Source organism: Hylobates moloch, unplaced genomic scaffold, assembly GCF_009828535.3.
Source record: "Hylobates moloch isolate HMO894 unplaced genomic scaffold, HMol_V3 SCAFFOLD_86, whole genome shotgun sequence".
NCBI classification, from domain to species: domain Eukaryota; kingdom Metazoa; phylum Chordata; class Mammalia; order Primates; family Hylobatidae; genus Hylobates; species Hylobates moloch.
The window spans coordinates 102,211-113,697 of NW_026652361.1; the positions used below are offsets into that span (position 1 = coordinate 102,211).

Sequence of the window (11,487 nt, forward strand, 5' to 3'; positions counted from 1 at the left end):
CGCACAAAGGGACATCCCCATGGATCAGAAAACTGAGCATCAGAGAGGGGTACTGGCCGGTCCAAGGCCACACAGTAAATGGTTGGGTTAAAATGTGGACCGAGTCCTGCTTTATTTAGAGTTCAGCCGGAACTGAGATGATAACAACTGAAAAAAATGGGTAAAAAGCAAGAGAGATCCAAGTGGACATACGAAACCCTGGTCCTAGAGGGGATGGTGGAATGTCTGAAAACAACTAGGAAAAGGCAGGAACAACAAGGACGAATGGGACAACCACGCCAGGGACAGTTGACACGGTAGAGGACAGGCTGGGCAGCCTGGCTTGTATGTTGGTTTGAATCCTGGCTCTGCAGCTTACCAGCTGTGTGACCTTGGGCACATTACTTAACCTCTCTGTGCTTCCAGTTCCTTGTCTGTAAGACGGGAGTGATACTAGGACCTACCTCACAGAAAAGTCATGAGGATTAGGTGAGTTAATGTATGTAGAGCACTTAGGGCCTGTCAGGCAGGGCTTGTGACATTGTGTCAGCTGTTTCCTGCTACAGCTACTATTGGGTTACTACACGTTAGCCCCTCACCCAGTAGTCCCAGCATGTCCTAAGACAGCATTCACTGTCCCCATTTCACAGGTGCTCAAGGACACACAGCTGGTGAGTGACAGCTGCCCCAAACCTGTGTGGTTTCTAACACTCCACAACCACCAGCTCATGACTCCGGCTGAAGACAGAGGCCAGGGAAATGTCTGGGTCCACTCCCTGGGGTCCTGGGCCATCGCCGTGCCTGATGGCCTCCTGACCCCCTCCCTAGAATAACACATGTAGATGTGTTTCAGCGGAGGCCCCTCTCCTTTCCAGGCCACCACACTGAAGTCTCTGCTTCTCCTGAAGGAGGGAACATTCACTGTGCTTATCAGGCCTCTGAGTGACAGGCTCCTTCTGGGCTCCAGCCTGACTCATGGGATTCCCCTTCCAAGTGAGCTGCCTGCCTCTGCCTGCAGGTTGCACACAGAGCTGCAGGACTGCACAGAATGGACAGGACCCACCCCTCGGTCAAAACCCACAGGACTGAAGGAAACAGTGAGCCCAAGCTGGGCCCGTCAGAACCTGCCCCAGTTTGGAGACCCTGCTGGTCTCTTCTGGAGCTGGGTCTCATAGGTATGCAGAGAGTGGTCGACAGGCCCCCCCTCCCACCCCACATGAAGCAGCCATGGCAGGAGAAGCACAGAAACTGACAGAAGAGCGGGCGCTCAGGAGAGACAGAGAACAGAGAGACGTCTGGCCTGGCCCTCTCCACGCCAGGCAGCTTGGCTTTACCCACACAACTGATTCTCCACTTTTGTTCTTAAACCGAAGTGTGTTTCTGTCATTTGCTAGTAACAGAGTCCTAAAGAATGAGAACGATACCAACCACAGCCTCCTACCCCTCTTCTTACCACAGAATCGCAACCTTCAAACCCTAGCTCCACCATTTCTTTAAGATGCAGAGAGACTTAAGCCTCCCTGATGATGACGGGTGTGTCATTTGCCTCTTGGGGAAATCACAGGGAGTACCCTTTTCTACAGCATGTGGACTCCAACCCAGGAAGGCCTGGGAGCCATACTGACAACAGCAGCTAATGAGTGGGCTAGAACACAGCACGCCGAGCAGGCCTCCTTCTGGGCTGTGTGTCCACACGCATGAACACACACACACACACACACATACACACATACACACGTACACACATACACACCTTGATGGCTTCCTTTATCTCATAAGCGTCAAAGAGGACTGGGGTCTTCATCAGAGCCAAGATTGTCTTCTCAAAGTTTCCTGACAGTTCAGATTTCAGATCTTTGATCAAATCCTGATTGGATATTCAAACAAACAAACAAACAAACAAAAACAAGTCTATTTTAAAAATCCACAGGAGGTGACTAATAAGAGCCATATCCCAGATTTGAGGAGCAGCAGCATGGACAACCCCCAGGGGCCCGAGAGAAAAGCCTGCTCTCAGCCCTGCCCCAAACCTCCCGCATTTTACCAAGATGCCCAGGGGATCGGTGACACATTGAAGTGTGAGAAGCGCTGGGCTAGAACACGAATCTAATCAATATTTACCCAATTTTTACCTTTCTAAGATTCAAAACCCCAGAAGTTCAAAATGCACTCATACACACCCCTCATACTTGGGCAGCACTCAACAGCCTTTCCCTGCAAAGCTCTTACATCAGCTAAACCCCCCAGGGTGGTCATGAAGAGGGCAGGGGTAGGAAAATGATGTGGCCACAACCTCAATGAGATGTGGCAGAGCAAGGGCTAGAATCCAGGCTAGATGTCTGGAGCCTCTCAGCAAACCTCGGCACCCTGTGGCATCCTTCACCTCCCAACGATGCCACCAGCCGGATGGGCAGAAGGAAATGCCCTCCTGCTCCTTACTGTCCATCTGGGAGATCCGGGCCCACCCAAGGAAAAGCAGGGGTGAGCAGGGCTGTGCTGAGCCCAGGACACGCCTCACTGTCCCGCGCCCCCATCCCGCAGCTCGCCTTGCCGTAAGCCGTCTTGAAGGAAAGGAGGATCTGCTGCCGCTGCTTGTTGGAGCGACTCCCCAGGCAGTCGATGATGGCCTGCTCATCCGTCCCTGGAGGAAAGGCAGCAGGGGTGGGTCGGGTAGGGGTCATGAGACGCTCTGCAGCTGAGACTTCCCTGGCCTGGGCCCCTCAACTGTCCTGGGCATGCCAGCCACACCCCCACATCCACCTTCTATCACCCCTGGGGCCAGGTCCGCGTCCCCCAGCTACCCCAGCCTACAGAACCACAGTGAAACTGCCTGGGGAATAGGGGGCAGGGGGTAGGATTTGAGCCGCCCAGGGTCTCTTACCGAAGCCTTTCATGGCCTTCCGCAGGACCTCAGCATCTCGCAGGGGGTCAAAGCCGGGAGCATCAGCTATGGTGCCTCGGCTTCCAAACTACTCGAACAAACAGTCTCAGGTAAGATGACGTGCATGCCGCCTTCCCCACATTCGAGGCTGCTCCACCTCTAAACTCTGGGAACAGCCCTTTCTCTAAGAGTTGGAGTATCTAAAGGAGTCCACAGTCAACAACGCAGAGGACTCTACGCCGAGTCTGCCTAACTTGACTGTTATCTGGCCTTGTGTTCTAGTACTGAAGCTTTTTACTGGCTCCAGTGGCTGGGAGCCGACCTATAGCTGAGTCCTGACACTGAAAACCTGCCCAGTGCCCAGGTCCTCCAGGGCTGGGGCTCAGGCTCCTGATGAAGGGCAGGCCTCGGGAGCAAGGACTGTGGCCTATCTCATCGATGCCTGGCCTCCACAGCACATGTGAGCACACATGGGTACTCCTAACGGGGCTGGCTAGCCCACGTATCCCCTCCAGTGGGTACAGGTATTCAGCCTCCACAACTCTGCATGGCAGCCTGACGACCTCTTGATCTAGCACTGGTTCCCTCGCACTGTTCTCTAGACTAGCATCTGCCGGACTTCCTCCAGACTCTGACAGCTGCACAACCCCACAAACTGGAACTTTCCAGGCTAAACTGTCTCCCAGTGGATTGTCTTTCTAGGGGCTGGAACAAACTGGTTATAACACAATTATGGGGGCATCTCAGGGAAAAGATAAGGGAGGGAGGCTGGAGGACGGCACAGGGTGGGGGAACGTGTGGGTATGGAAGGGAAGGAGGAAAGGAGACCCTCTGTCTAAAAATAGTCATCAAGCACATACCACTACCCTTGTGCTGGCTGGTTGGGCCACAGAACCATGACAACGAATTCTAGGCTCTGCAAACACGAACTGTTCTCCAAAATGAGCCAAGATCAACCCTGGAGGAACTGCCAACATTCTCCCTACCCAAAGGGAATTTTAAGAATCCTCCAAAACCTGTCTGTGGGGGGGACACATATCAAGGGGACCGAAGACAGCTGTTGGGCACAAAGCCTTGGGACAGGTGGCCTGTGCAGTTCTTACAAAACACACAGCCCAGGCAGTAAATGACACAGAGGAATAAGGAGTACTCTCCACAGGCGTTCTGACCCAACTCGCATGTGGAGTGTCTCATCACACTAGGAGAAACAGGACAGCTCCCTTGGGCCTTAAGCAATGCAACCCAGAGGTGGGGAGTCTGCAAGAAGGTGACGCTCTTTGTTTTTCTGTTTTTTGTTTTTTCTAAAGACAGGGTCTTACTCTGTCGCCTAGGCTGGAGTGAGTGCAGTGGCATGATCCCGGCTCACTGCAACTTCTGTCTCCTGGGCTCAGGTGATCCTCCCACCTCAGCCTCCTGAGTAGCTGGGCCTACAGGTATGCACCACCATGCCCAGCTAATTTTTTTTCTATTTTTAGTAGAGACAGGCTTTCACCATTTTGCCCAGGTTGGTCTTGAACTCCTGGGCTCAAGCGATCTGCCCACCTCAGCTTCCCAAAGTGCTGGGATTACAGGCATGAGCCACCGCACCCGGCCGACACTGTTTGTTAAAACAAGAAGTTGCAGCTGTAGGCCTGCGCCTTTCCCTGTCTCCCCAGCTACTGGGCCATGTGTCTCCAGCCTTTGGGGCCCAGGCCTGGACCGAGGGAGGCAGTGGGATGACACTCACCTGGGTTGGGGGCACAGCAGGGGTGACAGTCCCAGACCCCGGGTATCCTGGGTAACTCGGCACTGGCTGCTGCTGCTGCCCAGGGAGTGGCACTGGAGGCTGACCAGGGTAGGTCACTGGTGGCTGCCCAGGGTAGGCTCCTGGGGGCTGCTGTCCGGGGGGTGGCATGGGCTGGCCCGGCACAGGGGCCCCTGGGTATGGCGGATATGAGGGCATCCCGGAGGGTGGGTTTCCTCCTGGGGGTGGATACATCCCATAGGGAGGAACAGGCTGCTGGGCAGAGGGGGGCTGCCCAAAGCCACCAGGGGGCAGTGGTGGGTAGCCAGCCCCAGGGGCCCCAGGGTACAGGTTGGGCACGTTGGCTCCTCCAAATGTCCCAGACATGTTGGCCGCCTGCAAGGACACAAAGCAGAGCCTGAGGCCAATGGGCCCCGCTGCACTCTGTCCCTCCACCCTTTTTCATACCTAAGCCAAGTCAGTCCTCACAGCATCTCTGCTTGTGGAATATGAAGTATCGTTATACCCATTTCACAGACCACAGAATGAGTTTACTTGCTCAAAGCTACACAGCCAGTAAACAGTGCGACTGGATCCAAACCAGAGATCCTCATCCCCTTCTGCAGGGGAGATGCCTTGCCTCTCCACATGGTTGCTCCTCCCATCCCAGACCACCTGGGTGAAGGTTAAGAGCTCACTGCCCAAGAAGGCGCGTGGGTCCCATATGCAGGGTTGGGGGCACCCCCATCACATCAGCCTGCCACCCACAGACACCTCTGGCAGGCATGCTCAGGTGAATCTGCACTCACCAGGAATAAAAGCCTAAATCCTTAGGATGGATAGCCTCCTACACCCTGTAAGAGCTGGACCCCCAGACTTCATTTCCCATCTCACCCCCTCGCCTTTCCACTTTAGCCACACTGGCCTCTCCTCCCTGTTCCTGAGCACCTCATACCCCTTGGCACCTCAGGGCACTGGCATTCCCTAGACATCCATACAGCACTTCCTTCCCCTGCTGCAGGTCTTTGATCACACATCCTCTTTTCAGCCAGACCCACCTTACCGCTAACTTAAAATCATCCTTACATCACCCCACCCCCACTCCTGACCCCTTTACCCTGGTCATCTTGTTCCCGTGGCACCTACACTTTCAATAACATCACATCGTTGACTTAAGTTACTGCCTGTCTTTTCCCCATAGATGATAAATGCAGCACGGCTGAGATTTTTGTTTGTTTTATTCACATATCCCCAGTGCCTAGAACTGGGCCTGGCACAAATTAGGGTGTGTATTGGTTGCATCATTTCCTCTAAGCATACGTTTGTTTTCAAATCATAAACTAAGCATACGTTTGTTTTCAAATCATAAAATGTATTATTTTAAAAGCAAAACAACAAATTTAAAAAGTAGCATGTCTGCCCAAGATACCTGCCACACACCCACGCAGGCCTAACCAGAAGAGCCCTCCATATGTACACGCATGCACACGCAGGTATATGAATGTGGATACTCATACATAGCACGTGCATGCACACTCATGCACATACCCTCGCCACCTTCCCAACCCTAACCCCGCAGGGCTGAAAGGGACCTGTGAGATCATCTGGTCTCCTTCCCCTCATTTTACAGATGGGAAAAGTGAGACCCAGAGAGGGGCAGAGAGCAGGTGGCAGAAGCCTGATGAAAACCCTGTTCTAAGGTACAGCTCAACACACTACACACCACAGCAACACACACATAGACAACTCTGGAGCCCCAGAGGCCAGCAGCTTTGATTCCTCTGGCCACGCAGGTGTGGCCCCAGGGCTGCCTCAGCAGGAGGGCTGGACTCACCATTCCCGAGAGGTAGTCCTGGTTGAACTGCCCCGCATAGTTGGCCACGTTATCCAGCCCGATGGGGGGCATGCTGGGCGGAGGAGGGTAGGCAGCACCTCCCCAGGGACCACCACCTGAAAGCAACCCAAGCCCTTTAGCCCCCCTGCCAGTCCCCCACCACATGGGGAAAGGCAGAGATGCGAGTTCCCAGGTGGTCAGGAAGGGAGGCCCAGTAAAGCCTTGAGCCTCGGGACACCACAGACCACATGAAAACACCAGGAGGGAAGTCTCCCCCTATCCCACTGGCAGAGGAGGGAAAACCTTCCCCTCTTCCCAGGGAGGAAGGTGGAGTTCCCCAAACACTCCCAAGACCCTCTGTGGGGTATTAAGGAGGTTGGGAGAGCCCAGGCAGGCTCTGCCCTCCCAAGTTCACCATCATGGAGCAGGAGGACAGACAATGACAGACTGTTGTGGGATACCATGCTGAGCCCATGACAGAGGTGACCACCGGGAGCTCTGAGATTTCAGTAATGCAAAGGCATTGGCGGGAGGGGGTTTGGCTGTTTGGTATTACACGTCTGTAAAAGGCAGGGAGAAGCAGGATAAGAGGCTGGAGGGAGATGGGGCTGGGTCATGGTAAACACAGATACCAGTCCACGAGAGGACAGGAAGAAACAGAGGTGAAAAGCCCGCTCTGAAACCAGCAGGACCCGGTATGTGCCCTGGGGCAAGGCTTTCACCCTCCTTAGGCTTGTTTCCTCAGCTGACAAATGGGCTAATGGTGAGTGTATGCCTAGACTGCTGTGATGAAGACTGAGTTAACACCTGCAGGGCTCAGCCGGGTGCCCCATGGGCATTTGACATCATCATGCAGCCTCTGGCCTATTAGATGCTTTCCTGTACATGGCAGTTTCGGATAGGCTCTTCATCTCCAGGGCTCCAGACCCTCCAGGACGAACCTTCCCTAAATCTCCTGCCTCTTCCTCTCTTGCTGCTCAGAGGCTGCTCAGCTGTGCTAGCAAAGGTGGCAGTGGCAGGATCTGGATGGCAGGATTTCTACTATAGAGAGGGAACCGAGGCCAGTGCCAGCCAACCTGGGGTGGGCTCATTCAGAGGGCAGTGGCCCAGCTCAGCCCCTAACGTGCCCTGGGACAGCAGCTGAGCCACCTCTCAGTCTAAGTCTGTTCTTCACCTGCTGAATGGGAGGGAAGGTAAATGGCCTGCAGGTCAGGGGGTGCTCAAACCACAGGACCTCAGCTCCAAAGAAATGAATGATGCCTAGGAGTCCCCTGGGGCGAGGGGCAGCGGCTCAGGCACCCTCAGGATGACCAGCCTTGGAATGGCCCTTTTCTCCCCTTGGTCTCATGAGCCCTCATATTTCCTTTCCCACAGTGGGGACCAAATCTCATTTGAGGACCTAAAGGGGCCAGGGCCAGAGAAGACGACTTCTCCATGTGACTACCCACAGCTCCTGCAGAAACCAGGGAGTGAGTGACCTTTGACCCTTAGCATCTGCCTCCACTTCCTCTCTTGGCAAGGGGGATCTTGTTGCTGCAAACTCACACACCTTGAGCAGAGGGTAGGAGAGGTGGCAAGGGGCAAACATCACCTAGCAATGCTTTGGAAGACATCGCGTCGCTCTGCCTGCCTATCTCATCAGTATCCAGGACCACCTAATGAGGGAGAAATCCTTGAAGCAATTTTGCAGAGAAGAAAACTGAGTCTCAAAGTGACAGCATTTGCCCACTGTTACTAGAGAGTAAGGCAAGAGACCCAGCCCTGGGCCTGGTCCAGGGCTTTCTGGAGCCAGTATCAAACCCAGGCCTCCGATGGCCTCAGCGTCATGCTCTTCTCCAGCCCCTGCCTCGGCTGGCTGTCCCTCTACCCCTGTTGTCCTCTCCTCCCCTGCTGGGCCGTGCTGTGAGGGGACGAGGGGAGTGAGGAAACTACTGTTCTCCCCTCTCCACTCCCAGCCACTGTACAGAGGCAGCATTCACTCTTCTCCCCACCCCAGACCCTCTTACCTGGTGCAGCTGGTGGGTAGCCACCTGGGGGCGGGGGATAGCCAGGGTAGCTCATGGTTAGATCTGGAAGAGAAGAGGAAAGCACACTCAGGCTCTGCCTGGGAGCCTCTGCTGGCCTGTGGGACCCAGCTTCTCAAGAGGGCAGCCACCACCACAACCGGGACCTTGCAGAAGAGCTGCTGCATCTGCCCTGCTTGTCGCAGACCAGTTCACTGTCTCCTGCTGGTGCCTCCAGCTAGAAACAGTACCCACCAGCATGCTGCCTGACTTCTGGGCCAGGGCTACACCCCCGGCCCCACCTACAGTGACAGGATTCACTGCCCACGAGCCTGTTTCCCTGAAAGGCCCTCTCACTGAAGCTTTGCTCCTGCCTCTGCTGGCAAGGATGCAGTGCGCCTCTGAGCCTGTTCTCCCACCTCAGAGGTAGAGACGCACTGCCTCATTCTCAGGACTCTAGGTCTGTCTATTTATCTTCCTGTGTCCTTATTGCCATCCCTCCAGCAACAGGGGAAGTCAGAGACCCCTGTCTCTCCTCATTCTCCAACCTCTGGTTCATCAGGCAAGGGGACCTGGTAAGGTATGGAATCATCGTTCCTAGAAGCAAAAAGGGCCCTCAGGAGGTTCATCTGATGCAGGGTGAAGAACCAGGGCAAATGAGGCAGCACCACCCTGTTTTTGCAGCAGAGGCTGCTGATTAAGAGAAGTGATTTGCAGATCTGTCAGTAAGGGAAGAAGAGCGGCCTGGACAGGTGCCAGGTGAGACACCTGCTCTCACGAAGTCCCTCTGAACATGGATCCCTTGGCAATGTCCCCTGCCAGTTAAATTGTGAGGAGGGACACAGATCTGCTGTGACACCGGCCACACTGTGCAACCTGCCTGCTCTTGCTAATAGCAGCTGCTGCTGCAGTTTGCAGAGACACCCAGTGGTAGGCGGGCATGTGAGGAAACCTGCAGGCTCCCTCAACAATCACACCTGCTCGTCTCGGATATGCGGCTTCTTTTTACACACTGGGTCTCACGCCACAATGCATATCAGAATCACCTGATGGGATTGTTAAAACACATTGCTGGGCTCCACCACCAAGAGTTTCTGAGACAGTGGAACCAGTTTTTGCATTTTGAACAAGTTCCCAGATGATGTTACTGGTCCAGGGAACCCACTTTGAAGACCACTGTTCTGGCCATGCTGTCCAACTATAAGAGTCTAGCTGCCCTTCATATCTATCTTGAAGAACTGGGCACACTGGGTTTTGTTTGTTTGAGACAGGGTCTTGCTCTGTCACCCAGGCTGGAGTGCACTGGCACAATCATGGCTCACTGCAGCCTTGACCTCCTGGGATCAGGTAATCCTCCCGCCTCAGCCTCCTAAAGACATGTGCCACCACACCCAGCTACTTTTTTTTTTGAGAGTCTTACTATGTTGCCCAGGCTGGTATATGCTGTTCTTTTTAAGTTTTTATTATTTATTTTTATTTTTTGAGACAGGGTCTCACTCTGTAATCCAGGCTGGAGTGCAATGGTGTGATCTCGGCTCACTGCAACCTCTGCCTCCTGGGTTCAAGTGATTCTCCTGCCTCAGCCTCCCAAGTAGCTAGGATTACAGGTGCCCGCCACCACGCCTGGCTAATTTTTGTACTTTTAGTAGAGACGGGGTTTCACCATGTTGGCCAGGCTGGTCTCGAACTCCTGACCTCAGGTGATCTGCCTGCCTCGGCTTCCCAAAGTGTTAAGATTACAGGCATGAGCCACCATGCCTGGCCTACTTTTATTTTTTAAACAGGGTCTCGCTCTATCACCCAGGCTGGAGTGCAGTGGTGCAATCTCAGCTCACTGTAACCTCCACCTCCTGGGATCAAGGGATTCTTGTGCCTCAGCCTCCAACAGGAGGGTGCAACCATCCCTGGCTAATTTTTGTATTTTTAGTAGAGATGGAGTTTCGCCATGTTGGCCAGGCTGGTCTGAACTCCTGGCCTCAAGTGATCTGCCCGCCATGGCCTCCCACAGTGCTGGGATTACAGGCATGAGCCACTGTGCCCGGCCTACATGCTGTTTTTAAGGAAGCTAAAGAACTTCCTTAAGGTACCACCCGTCCCCATAGTTTGGGCCTGGTTTACAGCCCTATGGGTGTAGTCATTTGTTTGGGTCAGTGGGTCCAGAGGTGACTGTAGGCAAAGCCCTATGGCTTTGGAGAAAGCTGGAATTGGCTCCCTGTAGTGTGGACCAAGGACCTACTCCTTGCACAGTTTTCGGTCTCTCTGAGCCCCTAAGCACGTGGTGGATGAGGTCCCCGGTGGTATCACCTTCAGAGAGGGTGTCCCTGAGGCTGGGAGGGCTGTCAGTACAAAGCCCTCCCTGTCCTGGCCCCAGCCTGACCCTTCTGCCCAGACTCTGCCAAACCCTCAGACTTCACTGGTGGGGAGGTAACCTGGGAGATGTAAATGACCAGTGGGCCAGGAACCTTCTAATAGGAGGAACTGCCCCACAGGTGAGCAGGAAGAGCCGGGATGGTGTCTCTGTCACCTTCCTCTCTGGAGACACCACTAGGCAAGACCTTTGAGCACCAAAGACACTCTCCACTCTTGGCCTCCTCTCAGAGAAATGAAGCCAAAAGCTCCATCCACAGCCAGGCCAGGGAAAAAACCCAAGAAACAAAAGCTGGATACCACCCTGTTCCTTACACCAAGTAAATTCCAGCCAGGCCAAATAATGCAATGAAAGAAGTAGCCCCAAGAACCAACGGCATAAAATAAAATTTCAGCGTAAGAGACAAATTTAAAAAAATAAAGATGAGAAAAAAACTTAGGAAAAAAGTTTTATTAATATAATAAGAAAAAGATCAATAACCACTAGAGAAACTGTCAAATGATGTGAACAGATCTGGCAGTTACAGAAAAGGAGCTGAAGATGTTCATCTTCACCAATGTGCTGAGGAAATCACCAATTAAAAATACACAGATGTCGGCTGGGTGCAGTGGCTCATGCCTGTAACCCTAGCACTTTGGGAGGCCAAGGGGGGTGGATCACCTGAGGTCAGGAGTTCGAGACCAGCCTGGCCATGGTGAA

At 53.8% G+C, this 11,487-nt stretch overlaps 1 protein-coding gene across 4 annotated transcripts in view; it reads right to left on the reverse strand.

Moving 5' to 3' along the window:
* LOC116463927 (annexin A11) overlaps window positions 1–11,487 on the reverse strand; it is a 53,038-nt gene that overhangs the window by 9,221 nt on the left and 32,330 nt on the right. For all 4 annotated transcript variants that reach the window (XM_032147243.2, XM_058434925.1, XM_032147241.2 and 1 more), the window contains exons 2-7: window positions 8,424–8,486; window positions 6,418–6,533; window positions 4,587–4,979; window positions 2,861–2,948; window positions 2,526–2,620; window positions 1,733–1,846 (exon numbers count right to left, since the gene is read on the reverse strand). In XM_032147243.2, the coding sequence (XP_032003134.1) occupies window positions 1,733–1,846; window positions 2,526–2,620; window positions 2,861–2,948; window positions 4,587–4,979; window positions 6,418–6,533; window positions 8,424–8,478 (861 nt within the window). In that variant the 5' untranslated portion in view covers window positions 8,479–8,486. The remainder of the gene's footprint in view (window positions 1–1,732; window positions 1,847–2,525; window positions 2,621–2,860; window positions 2,949–4,586; window positions 4,980–6,417; window positions 6,534–8,423; window positions 8,487–11,487) is intronic.